The sequence below is a fragment of the Pseudophryne corroboree genome, chromosome 6, assembly GCF_028390025.1.
Source record: "Pseudophryne corroboree isolate aPseCor3 chromosome 6, aPseCor3.hap2, whole genome shotgun sequence".
Taxonomy (NCBI): domain Eukaryota; kingdom Metazoa; phylum Chordata; class Amphibia; order Anura; family Myobatrachidae; genus Pseudophryne; species Pseudophryne corroboree.
Window position 1 is genome coordinate 575,568,325 of NC_086449.1, and position 18,460 is coordinate 575,586,784.

General features: G+C 48.0%; 2 protein-coding genes across 6 annotated transcripts in view; one reads left to right on the plus strand and one right to left on the minus strand.

The window, feature by feature from the left end:
• Positions 1 to 14,314, minus strand: part of LOC134932978 (oocyte-specific histone RNA stem-loop-binding protein 2-like) — a 260,183-nt gene extending 245,869 nt beyond the window's left edge. For 4 of the 5 annotated variants that reach the window (XM_063927875.1, XM_063927879.1, XM_063927874.1 and 1 more), the window contains exon 1: positions 14,220 to 14,242. In XM_063927875.1, the coding sequence (XP_063783945.1) occupies positions 14,220 to 14,227 (8 nt within the window). In that variant the 5' untranslated portion in view covers positions 14,228 to 14,242. Of the gene's footprint in view, positions 1 to 14,219 lie in introns of all 5 variants that reach the window. The other variant, XM_063927877.1, reaches the window with a different exon arrangement.
• A 95-nt stretch (positions 14,315 to 14,409) lies between these two features.
• Positions 14,410 to 18,460, plus strand: part of CDC25C (cell division cycle 25C) — a 184,209-nt gene continuing 180,158 nt past the window's right edge. The window contains exon 1 of the mRNA XM_063927873.1: positions 14,410 to 14,890. The gene's annotated coding sequence lies outside the window, so the exon portion shown is untranslated. The remainder of the gene's footprint in view (positions 14,891 to 18,460) is intronic.

Here is an 18,460-nt window from a genome sequence, read left to right on the forward strand (position 1 = left end):
CCAACGAGCAATAGTCTGCTTAGAAGCAGGAGCACCCAGCTTGTTGGGTGCATACAGGATAAACAGCGAGTCAGATTTTCTGACTCCAGCTGTCCTGGAAACATATTTTCAGGGCCCTGACTACGTCCAGCAACTTGGAGTCCTCCAAATCCCTAGTAGCCGCAGGTACCACAATAGGCTGGTTCAAGTGAAACGCTGAAACCACCTTAGGGAGAAATTGAGGACGAGTCCTCAATTCTGCCCTGTCCGTATGAAAAATTAGGTAAGGGCTTTTATAGGATAAAGCCGCCAATTCTGAGACACGCCTGGCTGAAGCCAGGGCTAACAGCATTACCACTTTCCATGTGAGATATTTTAAGTCCACAGTGGAGAGTGGTTCAACTTCAAACCAATGTGATTTTAGGAACCCCAAAACTACATTGAGATCAAGGTGCCACTGGAGGCACAAAAGGAGGCTGTATATGCAGTACCCCCTTGACAAACGTCTGAACTTCTGGAACTGAAGCCAGTTCTTTCTGGAAGAAAATCGACAGGGCCGAAATTTGAACCTTAATGGACCCTAATTTTACGCCCATAGACAGTCCTGTTTGCAGGAAACGACCCAGTTGAAATTCCTCTGTAGGGGCCTTCCTGGCCTCGCACCACGCAACATATTTTCGCCAAATACGGTGATAATGCTGTACGGTTACATCCTTCCTGGCTTTGATCAGGGTAGGGATGACTTCATCCGGAATGCCTTTTTCCTTCAGGATCTGGCGTTCAACCGCCATGCCGTCAAATGCAGCCGCGGTAAGTCTTGGAACAGACAGGGTCCCTGCTGGAGCAGGTCCCTTCTTAGAGGTAGAGGCCACGGGTCCTCTGTGAGCATCTCTTGAAGTTCCGGGTACCAAGTCCTTCTTGGCCAATCCGGAGCCACGAGTATAGTCCTTACTCCTCTCCTTCTTATGATTCTCAGTACCTTGGGTATGAGAGGCAGAGGAGGGAACACATACCAGAGCGTCCACAGCTATTGCCTGAGGGTCCCTTGACCTGGCACAATACCCGTCTAGTTTTTTGTTGAGGCGGGACGCCATCATGTCCACCTTTGGTTTTTCCCAACGGTTCACAATCATGTGGAAGACTTCTGGGTGAAGTCCCCACTCCCCCGGGTGGAGGTCGTGTCTGCTGAGGAAGTCTGCTTCCCAGTTGTCCACTCCCGGAATGAACACTGCTGACAGTGCTATCACATGATTTTCCGCCCAGCGAAGAATCCTTGCAACTTCTGTCATTGCCCTCCTGCTTCTTGTGCCGCCCTGTCTGTTTACGTGGGCGACTGCCGTGATGTTGTCCGACTGGATCAGCACCGGCTGACCTTGAAGCAGAGGTCTTGCTAGGCTTAGAGCATTGTAGATGGCCCTTAGCTCCAGGATATTTATGTGAAGTGATGTCTCCAGGCTTGACCACAAACCCTGGTAATTTCTTCCCTGTGTGACTGCTCCCCAGCCTCTCAGGCTGGCATCCGTGGTCACCAGGACCCAGTCCTGAATGCCGAATCTGCGGCCCTCTAGAAGATGAGCACTCTGCAACCACCACAGGAGAGACACCCTTGTCCTTGGTGACAAGATTATCCGCTGATGCATCTGAAGATGCGACCCGGACCATTTGTCTAGCCGATCCCACTGGAAGGTTCTTGCGTGGAATCTGCCGAATGGGATTGCTTCGTAAGAAGCCACCATCTTTCCCAGGACCCTTGTGCATTGATGCACTGAGACTTGGCCTGGCTTTAGGAGATTTCTGACTAGTTCGGATAACTCCCTGGCTTTCTCCTCCGGGAGAAACACCTTTTTCTGGACTGTGTCCAGGATCATCCCTAGGAATAGCAGACGTGTCGTCGGGATCAGCTGCGATTTTGGAATATTGAGAATCCAACCGTGCTGGCGCAGCACTATCTGAGATAGTGCTACTCCGACTTCCAACTGTTTCCTGGATCTTGCCCTTATCAGGAGATCGTCCAAGTAAGGGATAACTAAAACTCCCTTCCTTCGAAGGAGTATCATCATTTCGGCCATTACCTTGGTAAAGACCCGGGGTGTCGTGGACAATCCAAACGGCAGCGTCTGAAACTGATAGTGACAGTTCTGTACCACAAACCTGAGGTACCCTTGGTGAGAAGGGTAAATTGGGACATGTAGGTAAGCATCTTTGATGTCCAGAGACACCATATAGTCCCCTTCTTCCAGGTTTGCAATCACTGCTCTGAGTGACTCCATCTTGAATTTGAACCTTTGTATGTAAGTGTTCAAGGATTTTAGGTTTAAAATTGGTCTCACCGAGCCGTCCGGCTTCGGTACCACAAATAGTGTGGAATAGTACCCCTTTCCCTGTTGTAGGAGGGGTACCTTGATTATCACCTGCTGGGAATACAGCTTGTGAATGGCTTCCAATACTGCCTCCCTGTCTGAGGGAGACGTCGGTAAAGCAGACTTTAGAAAACGGCGATGGGGAGACGTCTCGAATTCCAATTTGTACCCCTGAGATACCACCTGAAGGATCCAGGGGTCCACTTGCGAGTGAGCCCACTGCGCACTGAACTTCTTGAGACGGGCCCCCACCGTGCCTGAGTCCGCTTGTAAAGCCCCAGCGTCATGCTGAGGACTTTGCGGAGGCGGGAGAGGGCTTTTGTTCCTGGGAACTGGCTGTTTGTTGCAGCCTTTTTCCTCTCCCTCTGCCACGGGGCAGAAATGAGGCGCCTTTTGCCCGCTTGCCCTTATGGGGCCGAAAGGACTGCGCCTGATAATATGGCGTCTTCTTAGGTTGAGAAGCTACCTGGGGTAAAAATGTGGATTTTCCAGCAGTTGCCGTGGCTACCAGGTCTGATAGACCTACCCCAAATAACTCCTCCCCCTTATAAGGCAATACTTCCATGTGCCTTTTAGAATCCGCATCACCTGACCACTGCCGCGTCCATAAACCTCTTCTTGTAGAAATGGACAGCGCGCTAACTCTTGATGCCAGTCTGCAAATATCCCTCTGTGCATCACGCATATATAGAAATGCATCCTTCAAATGCTCTATAGTCAGTAATATACTGTCCCTATCTAGGGTATCAATATTTTCAGTCAGGGAATCCGACCACGCCAGGCCCGCACTGCACATCCAGGCTGAGGCGATTGCTGGTCGCAGTATAACACCCGTGTGAGAGTATATACATTTTAGGATATTCTCCAGCTTTCTATCGGCAGGTTCCTTTAGGGCGGCCGTATCAGGAGAGGGTAGTGCTACCTGTTTAGACAAGCGTGTGAGCGCTTTATCCACCCTAGGGGGTGTTTCCCAACGTGCCCTATCCTCCGGCGGGAAAGGGTACGATGCCAATAACCTTTTAGGAATTATCAGTTTTTTATCGGGGGAAACCCACGCCTCATCACACACTTCATTTAATTCCTCGGATACAGGAAAAACTACAGGCAGTTTTTTCTCACCAAACATAATACCCTTTTTAGTGGTACTTGTATTATCAGATATATGCAATACATTTTTTATTGCTTCAATCATGTAACGTGTGGCCCTAGTGGAAGTCACGTTTGTCTCCTCATCATCGACACTGGAGTCAGAATCCGTGTCTGTGTCTGCCATTTGAGGTAACGGGCGTTTTAAATCCCCTGATGGCGTTTGAGACCCCTGGACAGGCACAAGCTGAGTAGCCGGCTGTCTCATGTCGTCAACTGTCTGTCGTAAGGAGCTGACACTGTCACGCAATTCCTTCCACAAGCTCATCCACTCAGGTGTCGACTCCCTAGGGGGTGACAACTGTATAATAGGCAATTGCTCCGCCTCCATCTCATTTTCCTCCTCAAACATGTCGACACAATCGTACCGACACACACACAGGGAATGCTCTGATAGAGGACAGGACCCCACTAGCCCTTTGGGGAGACAGAGGGAGAGTATGCCAGCACACACCAGAGCGCTAGATTATATATATATATATATATATATATATATATATATATATATATATATATATATATATATATATATATATATATATATACACACACACACACACATACATATACATATACACACACACACACACGTGAATACCACTATAAAATGTGCTTTTCCCGTTATAGCTGCTGTTAGTATAAAACTGCGCCAAATTAGTGCCCCCACTCTCTTTTTTACCCTTTTCTGTAGTGCAGGACTGCAGGGGAGAGTCAGGGAGACGTCCTTCCAGCGGAGCTGTGATGGAAAATGGCGCCAGTGTGCTGAGGAGATAGGCTCCGCCCCCTTCTCGGCGGCCTTTTCTCCCGCTTTTTAGGAGAGTTCTGGCAGGGGTTAAAATACACCCATATAGCACTGGGGGTTATATGTGGTGTATTTATGCCAGCCAAGGTGTTTTACATTGCTGCTCAGGGCACCCCCCCCTAGCGCCCTGCACCCTCAGTGACCGGAGTGTGAAGTGTGCCTGAGTAACAATGGCGCACAGCTGCAGTGCTGTGCGCTACCTTGGTGAAGACTGATGTCTTCTGCCGCCGATTTTTCCGGACCTTTTCTTGCTTCTGGCTCTGTAAGGGGGCCGGCGGCGCGGCTCCGGGACCGAGCTCCGAGGCTGGGCCTGTGTTCGGTCCCTCTGGAGCTAATGGTGTCCAGTAGCCTAAGAAGCCCAATCCACTCTGCACGCAGGTGAGTTCGCTTCTTCTCCCCTTAGTCCCTCGATGCAGTGAGCCTGTTGCCAGCAGGTCTCACTGAAAATAAAAAACCTAAAACTAAACTTTTCACTAAGAAGCTCAGGAGAGCCCCTAGTGTGCACCCTTCTCGGCCGGGCACAAAAATCTAACTGAGGCTTGGAGGAGGGTCATAGGGGGAGGAGCCAGTGCACACCAGGTAGTCCTAAAGCTTTTACTTTTGTGCCCAGTCTCCTGCGGAGCCGCTATTCCCCATGGTCCTTACGGAGTTCCCAGCATCCACTTGGACGTCAGAGAAACATATTTTCTCCAAATACGGTGGTAATGCTTTGCCGTTACTTCTTTTCTAGCATGAAGAAGTGTGGAAATGACTTCACTGGGAATACCCTTTCGGGCTACAATTTGGCGTTCAACTGCCATGCCGTCAAACGCAGCCGCGGTAAGTCTTGATACACGCACGGTCCTGGTTGTAACAGGTCCTCTCGTAGAGGAAGAGGCCAGGGATCTTCTATGAGCAACTCCTGAAGATCTGGATACCAGGCCCTCCTTGGCCAGTCTGGAACAATGAGTATCGCCGGAACCCTTGTTCTTATGATCTTTATCACCTTTGGAATGAGTGGAAGTGGAGGGAACACAGACAGACAGAAACACCCACGGTGTCACTAGGGCGTCCACCGCTATTGCTTGAGGGTCCCTCAACCAGGAACAATATCTCTGAAGTTTCTTGTTGAGGCGAGACGCCATGTCTATTTGAGGAATTCCCCAACGACTTGTCACTTCTGCAAAGACCTCTTGATGAAGACCCCACTCTCCTGGATGGAGATAGTGTCTGCTGAGAAAGTCTGCTTCCCAGTTGTCCACTCCTGGAATGAAGACCACTGACAGACGCTTGCATGTCTCTCCGCCCAGCGAAGAACTTTCGTGGCCATCACCGCTCTGCTCTTTGTTCTGCCCTGGCGGTTTATGTATGCCACTGCTGTTAAGTTGTCTGACTGAATCAAGACGGGCAGACCGCGAAGAAGATGTTCCGCTTGCAGAAAGCTGTTGTAAATGGCCCTTAATTCCAGAATGTTTATGTGCAGACAAGCTTCCTGGCTTGACCATTTTCCCTGGAAATTTCTTCCCTGTGTGACTGCTCCCCAGCCTCGGACACTTGCATCTGTGGTCACCAGGATCCAATCCTGAATCCCGAACCTGCGCCCCTCTAGGAGGTGAGAACTGTGCAGCCACCACAGGAGAGAGATTCTGGTCCTGGAAGACAGGATTATTTTCCGGTGCATGTACAGGTGAGACCCGGACCACTCGTCCAACAGGTCCCACTGGAACACTCTGGCATGGAACCTGCCAAACTGAATGGCCTCATAAGCTGCCACCATCTTCCCTAGCAACCGAGTGAATTGAAGAATCGACACTTGCCGGTTTCAGAATCTGTTTTACCATGTTCTCTATTTCCAGAGCCTTTTCCTCTGGAAGGAAAACTCTAATTCTGTATCCAGAATCATACCCAGGAACGACAGCCGTGTTGTCGGAACCAACTGTGATTTTGGCAAGTTTAGGAGCCAACCATGTTGTTGCAGAATTGTCAGTGAGAGCGTAACGTTTTTCAGTAATTGCTCCTTTGATCTCGCCTTTATCAGGAGACCGTCCGAGTACGGGATAATTGCGATTCCCTGCTTGCGCAGGAGAACCATAATTTCCGCCAATTTCTCGGAGCCGTGGACAGACCAAACGGCAACGTCTGAAATTGGTAATGACAATCCTGAACAGCAAACCTCAGGTAAGCCTGATGTGGAGGATATATGGGGACGTGAAAGTAGGCATCCTTTATGTTGACCGACACCATAAAACCCCCCTCCTCCAGACTGGAGATCACTGCTCGGAGAGATTCCATCTTGAATTTGAATTTTTTTAGATAGAAATTGAGTGATTTTAGGTTCAGAATCGGTCTGACTGAGCCATCCGGCTTCTGGACCACGAACAGGCTCGAATAAAAGCCTTCCCCCTGTTGTGACGGGGGTACAGTGACAATGACTTGATTTTGACACAGCTTTAGTATTGCATCGTATACTACCTCGCATTCTGGAAGAGAAGCAGGCAAGGCCGATTTGAAAAATCGGTGAGGGGGCACATCTTGAAACTCCAATTTGTACCCTTGGGCTACTATTTCTAATATCCAAGGATCCAGGGCCGAGTGAACCCAGACCTGACTGAAGAGTTGGAGACGTGCCCCCACCGGTGCGGACTCCCGCAGAGGAGCCACAGCGTCATGCGGTGGATTTGGTAGAAGCCGGGGAGGACTTCTGCTCTTGGGAACTTACCACAGCCTGTGACCTTTTCCCACTTCCTCTTGTAGCAAGAAAGGAAGACCCTCGTCCTTTTTTGTATTTATTGGGCCGAAAGGACTGCATCTGATAGTGGTTCTTAGACTCAGATTTATCTAATTTTTTATTCAACAGAGCCACATTTGCATTCAAAACATTTACCCAATCAGCCGTCGGCAGTGCCGACACGGTCACTTCCACAGTCTTTTCTGTCCCCGCTCCAGGCTCCTCCTGGGAAGAGCACTCAGCCTCAGACATGTCGACACACGCGTAACGACACCCACAACCACACTGGGGCTATAGGGGACAGACCCACAGCAAAGCCTGTTAGAGAAACACAGAGGGAGTTTTGCCAGCTCACAACCCAGCGCCTATCCCGGTACTGAAAACGATTTAAATAATGCCTCAGACCTGTTAGCGCTTTTATAATAATAATACCAGCACCAAATTAGCTGTGCCTCCCCTCCACCCCCGTTTTGCACAGTTACTTGTACAGCAGTGTAGGAGGTCAGGACCAGCGTCTCTGCAGCTCTGTGAAGAGAAAATGGCACCGGTAAGAGCTGTGAGGGCTAAGCCACGCACCCCTTAATGGCACGTTTCAGCCCCGCTATTTTTCCAATCTTTATACTGGCGGGGGTCTGGTTTTAGTGCCCAGGCACTGTAACCTCTTTTGCTAGTTATTTATTGAGGATTTATGCTGCCCAGGGCACCCCCCCCCCCTGCGCCCTGTAGTGCCGCTGTGTGTATGGGAGCATGGCGCGCAGCGCGGTACCTCAAAGACACTGAAGTCTTCTGATCTTCTTTTACTCACCCGTCTTCAGACTTCTGGCTCTGCAAGGGGGGTGACGGCGCGGCTCCGGGAACGAGCATCTATGCGTACCTAGCGATCAGACCCTCTGGAGCTAATGGTATCCAGTAGCCTAAGAAGCAGAGCCCTGAAACTCACAGAAGTAGGTCTGCTTCTCTCTGCAGTTCTCCGTGAAAATAATAAAACTAATAAAGTCTTTTTCTGAGAAACTCTGGAGAGCTCCTCAGTGTGCATCCAGTCTCACTGGGCACAGAATCTAACTGGAGTCTGGAGGAGAGGCATAGAGGGAGGAGCCAGTTCACACCCCTTTTAAATTCTTAAAGTGCCCATGTCTCCTGCGGATCCAGTCTATACCCCATGGTTCTTGAAGCATCCCCAGCATCCTCTAGGACGTATGAGAAATTACATTAAGTAGATTGCATTTATATTTCATCCTTAGGGTCAGTTGTGTGGTGAGGGACAAGATTTGCTTCTGTTTAACCACATATTTTATGACTGGCAGCCACCAGCACTGGTTTTGCCTATTATATTGACCATGAATAATTTCAATTGGTCCTGGACCACCATCCCAGGGCACCCCTGCAAGTGTCCCGAAGCACTCCAGGGAGCCACGGCACACAGTTTGGGAACCTCTGCTATATGGTATAGGAGACCCTGATGCACTTAGACCCCCAGGGCACAGAATATAGTGACAGCAATACAGTATGTGATACACAGAATAGAATCCACACAGCAGCTATAGGCACACAGTCACAGGTACAATGCAGAAATTACATATAAAAAATAAAACTGCACTGGACTAGTAATACTACATATAGAAATGTATGTATACAGATAACAATGCACAGTAAACACTGGATGTGTATCACAGAATACTTGTACTAATTATTCATATAGAAGAACACTTGTTCTTAACTAACGCTGTCTAAACGACATGTAGAATACTTAAGTGTCCTGTAAATGCACAGCATTGATGAGACAGGCGGCTTTGCAGATAAGACAGTGCCCAGCAATCCCAGGATCAGCGCAGCTCTGTGAAATGGCTCCCAAACGCTGACAGGGAGTGAGAGATGCAGCTCCAGGGTGGGAACACCTGCTGTAGATGGCGCCGGAGTTGGGGGAGGGGCTACAGGTCAGAACCTTATCCCCTCTGCTGGACTTCACCACCGGATACTATGGAGCCTATAATAAACGGATTTTAGTAAATCCGACCTGTGCTGCCTGCCCTGGTGGATATAGTGGTGTCCCTGCACGGCTACAGTGTCGACGCCAGCGGCACAGTCAGTCTCCTGGGACCGCACCTCCTCCCTGAAGTGTGCCATGCGATCCAGGAGAGCAGCAGCAGTGATGTGTGCCTGATGACTGGAGAACCTCCGCTGCAAGTACCCGGCAACCAGGGCGCTGGAGTATGCAGCGCCACTGGGGGAGGTGATGGAGCCGCAGCACAGAAAGTCAGTATGACATACACAGCATCTAGTGCCTGCGCTGCGGCCCTTGAAGTCTTCTTTCTTCTTAAAAAGCTCTTATTAGGGCTGCCTAGTGCAGCCCCACCTGTTAGCTGCCTGCACTGCAGGAACCAACTTATGCTGCTTTCACATCGCAAAACCTGCTTTTGAAATGGTATTTGAAACGGTTCTTAAAACGGGTCTGAGTAGTTAAACCCCTTTCACATCTCATGTTGTAACCAGTAAATTACCATTTCATTCCCGTTTTGGTACCTTTCACACTGAACCCGTGTCACCCATAGAAAACAGTGGTTGTCATTATAAATGGACTTTTCTGGCCCACACATTATTATTAATCACTAATTAATTCATTATTAATAATTTGGATAGTCGTACGATGGAACCCAGCAGCTTGAAGCATATCTATTTTTATTAGATGGGATTAGGTACTTGGTTTGTCTTTTTTGGAGGCACAAGTATTATTTATATGTTTTTTAAAATTATTATTATTTTTTTTTTTTAAGATGGAATGGTTAAAAACACGGAAAAAAATGGCGTGGGGTCCCCCCTCCAAAGCATAACCAGCCTCGGGCTCTTCGAGCTGGTCCTGGTTCTAAAAATGCGGGGGAAAAATTGACAGGGGATCCCCCGTATTTGTAAAACCAGCACCGGGCTCTGCGCCTGGTGCAAAAAATACGGGGGACAAAACGAGTAGGGGTCCCCCGTATTTTTCACACCAGCATCGGGCTCCACTAGCTGGACAGATAATGCCACAGCTGGGGGTCACTTTTATGCCGTGCCCTGCGGCCGTGGCATTAAATATCCAACTAGTCACCCCTGGCCAGGGTACCCTGGGGGAGTGGGGACCCCTTCAATCAAGGGGTCCCCCCCCCCCCAGCCACCCAAGGGCCAGGGGTGAAGCCCGAGGCTGTCCCCCCCCCCATCCAATGGGCTGCGGATGGGGGGGCTGATAGCCTTTGTTGTAAATGAAAAGATATTGTTTTTTCCAGTAGTACTACAAGTCCCAGCAAGCCTCCCCCGCAAGCTGGTACTTGGAGAACCACAAGTACCAGCATGTGGGAGAAAAACTGGCCCGCTGGTACCTGTAGTTCTAATGGAAAAAAAATACCCAAATAAAAACAGGACACAGACACCGTCGACAGTAAAACTTTATTACACACTGCCGACACATACTTACCTATGTTCACACGCCGACATCGGTCCTCTTCTCCATGTAGAATCCAGGGGTACCTGAAAATAAAAGTTCAATATACTCACCTCAGCCATGGTCCAGAGATAAATCCACGGACTTGGCAAAAAAAGAAAACGAACACCCGGACCTGCGGACCGAAAGGGGTCCCATGCTAACATATGAGACCCCTCTCCCCGAATGCCGGGACATCACGTGACTCCTGTCACTGAAGTCCCTTCAGCCAATCAGGAAGCGCTACTTCCGTGGCGCTCACCTGATTGGCTGTGCACTGTCAGACAGCGCATCGCAAAGCCGCTCCATTACTTTCAATGGTGGGAAGTTTGCGGCTAGCGGTGGGGTCACCCGCCGGTCAGCCGCTGACCGGCGGGTGACCCCACCGCTAGCCGCAAACTTCCCACCATTGAAAGTAATGGAGCGGCTTTGCGATGCGCTGTCTGACAGTGCACAGCCAATCAGGTGAGCGCCACGGAAGTAGCGCTTCCTGATTGGCTGAAGGGACTTCAGTGACAGGAGTCACGTGATGTCCCGGCATTCGGGGAGAGGGGTCTCATATGTTAGCATGGGACCCCTTTCGGTCCGCAGGTCCGGGTGTTCGTTTTCTTTTTTTGCCAAGTCCGTGGATTTATCTCTGGACCATGGCTGAGGTGAGTATATTGAACTTTTATTTTCAGGTACCCCTGGATTCTACATGGAGAAGAGGACCGATGTCGGCGTGTGAACATAGGTAAGTATGTGTGTGTCGGCAGTGTGTAATAAAGTTTTACTGTCGACGGTGTCTGTGTCCTGTTTTTATTTGGGTATTTTTTTTCCATTAGAACTACAGGTACCAGCGGGCCAGTTTTTCTCCCGCATGCTGGTACTTGTGGTTCTCCAAGTACCAGCTTGCGGGGGAGGCTTGCTGGGACTTGTAGTACTACTGGAAAAAACAATATCTTTTTATTTACAACAAAGGCTATCAGCCCCCCCATCCGCAGCCCATTGGATGGGGGGGGGGGGGGGGGGGGGGGACAGCCTCGGGCTTCACCCCTGGCCCTTGGGTGGCTGGGGGGGGGACCCCTTGATTGAAGGGGTCCCCACTCCCCCAGGGTACCCCGGCCAGGGGTGACTAGTTGGATATTTAATGCCACGGCCGCAGGGCACGGCATAAAAGTGACCCCCGGCTGTGGCATTATCTGTCCAGCTAGTGGAGCCCGATGCTGGTGTGAAAAATACGGGGGACCCCTACTCGTTTTGTCCCCCGTATTTTTTGCACCAGCACCAGGCGCAGAGCCCGGTGCTGGTTTTACAAATACGGGGGATCCCCTGTCAATTTTTCCCCCGCATTTTTAGAACCAGGACCAGCTCGAAGAGCCCGAGGCTGGTTATGCTTTGGAGGGGGGACCCCACGCCATTTTTTTCCGTGTTTTTCACATTTAAACGTTTATAAAGCCACTCTCTCATGTGTCTCCTGTGTTTTCCAAGCTGTTTCCTGGTTGTGGCTGGTAACATCACACATGGAGACAGCCTATCATCTTCTTGGGCTTGCAAATACCGTTTCAGACCCTTTCACACTGCACAGTGAAATGGGACTGAAACGGGTAGGACCCTGCTTTTTTACCGTTTCAAAATACCGGTATTTTGAAAACGGTAAATTGAAGGGGACCCTTTCACATCGCAGCTTGACCCGTTTAGGAAGCCAGTTAAAACGGCAAAATACCGGGTATAAGCTGCGGTGTGAAAGGGGTATTACAAACTGAGCTCCAGTGCCTGGAGGCGGGGCTATAGAGGAGGCGGTGCAGTGCATCCTGGGAACAGTCAAATCTTTAGCCTGTTGGTGTCTCGGATCAAGATCCAACTCTACAACCCAATGTTATTCCCTGTGGAATACTAGTGTACCCCGCTGCAGAAAGATATTTTTTTAGTGAGTTGCAGATCAATTTCACCAAATATCGATCTGCCAAACTTGAATGGCTCCTCAGTTTAGTAGAAACAGTCTGCAAATCTACTGATTGTAATAGGCCCTACACACTGGGCGATAATACTCAAAGATATGAACGATCTCGTTCATTAATGAACGAGATACCGTTCATATCTTTGAGTGTGGAAGCACCAGCGATGAACGATGCACAGCCCCGCGCTCGTTCATCGCTGGTGCCCCGTCGCCTTTGCATGCAGGCCAATATGGACGATCTCGTCCATATTTGCCTGCACTTCTATGGAGCCGGGTGACGGGGGTAGTGAATAAACTTCACTCTCCTCAGTCTCCATTGTCGGACAGCTCGACGGCAGATCGCAAGTGTGTAGGGCCCTTTACCCTACAGTAGCAATCTACAGCACCAATTGATCTGTGAAATCGGACATGTTGGGATTTACCTATCCCAACTGATTTTTGGTCTGAATACATGAACTGTGGACATAGTACATTGCACATTTGCTGGAAAACAGCAAATTGTGCCAATTGATTGCTGATGTATTGGGGCCTTCAGCAACCCGGTCCGCTACAAAGCAGGATAGCAGGGCCGGGCCTACTGTGGGAAACACAAAAACCATATAAAACACAAATAACAGAAACTACCGACACATCTAATCAGGTTTTCATGACTTCCAGCTTTTTGCTTAGACCAAGTCAATGGGTCCTTATCAAGGCAGAGGGTGGCAGAAACAAGCAAATCAAACTAGATGATATATGGCTGCAGCGCAATGATGTATATAAGATATAAAGCACGCTGCAGTCCCTTGGGGTTACAATAAGCTTTGTACAGAATAAAGCCTCCTGGATACCTTGCTATTTAATGGTCCCCCCAGCACAGAGAAAACAGAAATCCAAGTCATGTTTCAAGGCTTCCACAGCAATGGGGTGGGGGCATTTAGGGAAAAGCACCAACACTGCCACAGTAGCTGGCAGGAGACTTTTGAAGTGCCATATGCTTTCCAAAGGAGATGCAAACCATTAACAGCTATACAAATTATAAGCAGGAGCAGACTAGAACACACATAATAGGCAAGCATGAAGAGAATAGCTTAGGTCAGGCATGTCCAAACTGCGGCCCTCCAGCTGTTTAGAAACTACACATCCCAGCATGCCCTGACACAGCTTTAGCATTCTGAGAGCAAAACTGTGTCAGGGCATGCTGGGATATGTAGTTTCACAACAGCTGGAGGTCCGCAGTTTGGACATGCCTGGCTTAGGTAAAACACTCAGACATCAATAGAGCACACAATCTCCGGCATACGACAAGCAGTTTCCCTCGCCACCATCCTACACGCCTTGCTCCACCCACAAAGCAAACTAGAAAACCATTCGTTCTTGCCAACTGTTTATACTTTATAACCAAGCTGTATTCGGTGAACAAATCTTTGGGAAACTTACTAGAGATGTATGAAACCTTCTACAGATAAAGTGGAGAACTTGTCCATAGCAGCCATGAAAGTTTCTATAATTTAGTAGTCTATAAATAACAATAGCTAATTGGTTGCTATGGGCAACTTCTCCACCAGCGTTTGATTTATCTCCCCCCTATACAAACTGCACATCAGCTCAAGTTCAGAACATGGGACCTCTGGGCTACCACTTTCACTATACACAAGGACATCTAATGGAAATAGTAACATGTTGCTAGCATCTCATGTCCTAAAGCAGATTAGTCACAGCATGGTAATCTATGGGGTCCCATGTTCTGAACTAGAACCCAGTACATCTATTGTGCCAAGCGCTGGGACAGCGACAGAAGATTACATTCTGAGCCATGCACACGCAGCCAGCACCCCCAACACATCCCCCTTTACCGCTGCATGGCGCAGGAAACAGCTGAACCTCTACCCGCCCCCTCCCGGCTCTTTAAAATCCCCGCCGGCTTGCCCGTGGGTGTGGCCTGCGTGTAGGGGGTGTGGTTACGGCCGGAGTCAAGCTACGTGCGTGCAAACTAGAGCCAATCAGAGGCGGCGATCTCTATTACACCGGGGCGGTGACGGAGAGGTCGTTTTAAAACGGGCAACTCCTTATCCAATCTCGTACAGCCACTTCCTTGATGTTTCACCCCATTGGCCAATGACAGCGGCGTGACCCGGATATTGACCTGTGATTGGTCAGTGACTAGGGCGGAGGATTTCAATTCCTCCAGTATGTTCCGTCTTCCTTCCTCCTGGTATTAGCCCACTTGATTCTAGCATCTACCCTCCTTTGGGTATGCTGGTATCTGCAGCCGGTGCCTGCTGTGTGTGTGCGGCAGAGGGGAGGGCTGGCCGTGCTACTGTAGGATGTGCTGCTGAGCCTGCGTGCTGTCCATGGGGGGTCAGGGTCATCTTCCTGGGTTAGAAGGGGGCCCTACCCACATATGAGAACATTACTCTATATTGTTATGCTTTACTTCCATACACCTGTGCTACTCCCAGAACCCTGATCCTATTCGCCTGGCGTGGAACGCACAGCCTTATGCCTTTCAGTGAGCTATACCTAGGTATGTATGTGATCAAATGACTTTACTAAGTTACTTGCTGTATGACCATTACCTGAGAAGCCATCTGAGTGATAATGCTCATTATTATTTGTAGTGTTCAACCAGTCATATATATAGCTATACTGTACATCAGCATCCAGTACAGTGTTCAGGATATTTGGGAATTACTGAATGTTTTTTTCGAACGAGGGAAAGCGAGTTGTGTATATAAAAAGTTTTTAGTGTGATAAAGAAACAATGTATGCTTTTATTGTTTTGTAACTTTTAAAAGTTATGTGTAATCTTCCCAAAAATTGAGACAAGTTTTAATTGTTTTGTTACTTGCCTGATAAACTGATGTTCAGACTCTGAACGCAACATAAACACAGCGCTTATTTAATGTACCAGTTGTATTCTTTCCCTTACACTGATAATCTGTCTTCATTTGCAGATAATGTGTGCTTGAGATTCTGGCAATGCATATCATTAGTAAGAGCCTAAATACTGAGAAAACATGTTTACATTTACTGAAAATCTATTGCGGGCGATTCAGTTGTTGCGATTCAATTGTTGTCTCGTGTCTGATATCTCTCATCTAAAGTTATGGGAGATCGTGGGGCGATATTCAAATGTGGTGTTTTGTCGTGCCCAAACAGTCTGAGTTTAGCCTGCGTAAAGTGGCTAAACCCGTCTAGACTAATGGGCACAACACAGAAAGTGCTGTTTGGGTGGACGCCCAAACAGCGACTTCACACTTTTGAGCTCACCACCTTGGGCAAGCCACCAAACAGTGAAACAATTGAATTACTCCATCAGGTGGCAGCTATGGGGAAGAACGACTGAATTCCCCCTCCTGTCTTCTAAATATGGATATATTTTTTTTTTAACTGTTCTTAAACATGTTTTTTTTAAAAATGTGATACCGTTGCCAGCATCCATAACAAGTGCATGTTTTTAATAGTTCATAGCTGGCCTTGTAGAAGGAAAATAATAAGCATTGTTTTATTTTAATGTAGACCTAGACAAATTTCAAAAGCAATAAGCAAACAATACACTGTACTACAGGTTGAGTATCCCATATCCAAATATTCCGAAATACGGAATATTCCGAAATACGGACTTTTTTGAGTGAGGGTGAGATAGTGAAACCTTTGTTTTTTGATGGCTCAATGTACACAAACTTTGTTTAATACACAAAGTTATTAAAAATATTGTATTAAATGACCTTCAGGCTGTGTGTATAAGGTGTATATGAAACATAAATGAATTGTGTGACTGTAGACGCACTTTGTTTAATGCACAAAGTTATAAATTTTTTTTGGCTAAAATGACCTTCAGGCTGTGTGTATAAGGTGTATATGAAGCATAAATGTATTCTGTGCTTAGACTTAGGTCCCATCACCATGATATCTCATTATGGTATGCAATTATTCCAAAATACGGAAAAATCCGATATCCAAAATACCTCTGGTCCCAAGCATTTTGGATAAGGGATACTCAACCTGTAGTAGCATCTAAAAGTGGGTACACACTATACAGTGTATTGTACAATCTTACGACCCGCGACCAATCTGCATTACCATCATACAATGGTGTACACCCAGTCTGTCATTTACACGCATTAATTACATCTTTCCATCTCATTTTCTATACGTCACATGGGATGGTGCAATGTACGATGGTGTACATCATGCAATATGTGCGCACATAGCACCTGGTGGACCCAGTTAGCGCAGGCACTGCGTTTCTGTATGCAGCTGCTCTGCTAACATACAATAGCTGTAGTGTAGGAGGCATCTTAAGTTAAAACCAACCCACTTCCGGTGTCTGATTTGCTGCTGTGTCCGAGGGTGCAGCATCAGATCATCTGCTTGACCATTGAACTTCTGAGTAAGCCTCATGATATTTAGGATGTCCGGTGAAATCGCATTGATGGAGCCATTGAAGCAGCATCCAACTTGCCCCCTGTTTTCTAGAACGCTGCCTGTTGCAATCCCTTCCCCCAATGCCAGCATCATGTCAATCATGCTGCGGCATTTGGGGATACTGTGAGCAGCATTGCAGCCCCAGGTATGCACGTGTGCAGTGCGGCTTATATGCATGTACATATCTAAAAATGTGTGTAAACATGGGCTTTACGTACACCTCTGAATTAGGCCCATTTTGTACAGGAGCAATAATTAATTGTACATAGTCACATGATATGATATATTGTGCCGTCAATCTGAAGACTGCATAGTGCGTACGCTAGAAATCGTTTGTCCGGGGATCGTATGTTAAAAGAATTTGGAACGTCCTTGTTACATCGCTGAGGTGTGTACCTAGCTCTTGTGATTTCTTTTTATTGCTGTCAATGGATCCTAAAGGGCTTCTTCACACTTATCTACTATTAATAAGCATTTCAGTCACAAAATAAATGTATAACTTATTCTATGTTCACAATGTTCATGTTTAACTCGCAATCTTTAGGAGTCTATTATGGTGAAGGGACCATTAAAACTAGTGTTTCCACGTGTGTAAGTAACGTGCCTATTCATCATTAAAGGCCCAATGTGGCCACCTTATATTCATCAACTTCCAAAAACTAAAATCATCCAGCTTTTAATTAGAAAAAATGACGCCATCAGAGGGCGTTGGTTAATGGAGCCCCACTCCTTTCTATTGAAAGGAGATCTGAGGTGTGAAGCGGGAGCCTTTTGTTTTCCTCAGTCTCCCCTGGTCCTCTCTGTGCGCATGTGTGTACCCAGTTTGTGTGCGCCCCTTTACACTGCCAGTCTGTGGAATATTTCAGCTGTATTTATTAGACGTGGCAGTGCTAGGGCTTGCAGGACAGCTGCTTTTGGGAGAGGCTGTCCTGAAACTTGAGCAATACTGAATTTTTCTGGTACTATGGTTTCCACCATCGCAACTCGTGGTGAGTTGGATACCTAAATGATAGCGTACCAATGGGGGATGTAGTTGAGTGACTGGTGGTCAGGAGACTGCCAGTCACAATATCGACGCCAGGATTCCCCCGTATCAATGTCCAAAAAGGTGGCATGGCCATGCAACATCATTTAAGTGGGCGATGCGGCCCACAGACGTTACTACAGGGGTCGTGGGCGGGTGGCGGCGTCAATGTTGGGGGCATGCCCAGCACCTACGGAGGTGCTGGTTTTCCCCCAAGTTCTCTCCCATAGCGTGAATGGATGCCATGCGCACAGCATCTTTACACGCTGGGAGGGCAGGAAGCAGACGGCTGTTTTAGCAGGGGGCGTCGCAGAAAGGGCAGGGTGGATTGTGCCCTTAAAAAAATTGGGCAGGGTGCGGCGCCCTGCTAAAACAGCCTAGCGTGAACACTACCAACCCGCCAATGGGGCTTAATCATAGGCCCCTTAACATTGGTCAACACTGCATAAGGTAGGTCTTATTAATTCATCAATTTGTCCCACTAATACAATAGATAGTATTGTTAACAGTACAATGCCTACTAGTTTCTGAGTAACGCATTTCGTTTACCCATGTTTTAATTCAGATTTCTGCATGGAACTGTACAAAACCTAGAAATGCTTTATTTCCCAATGACTTTCAACCTCTCTAAGGTGGTCATTC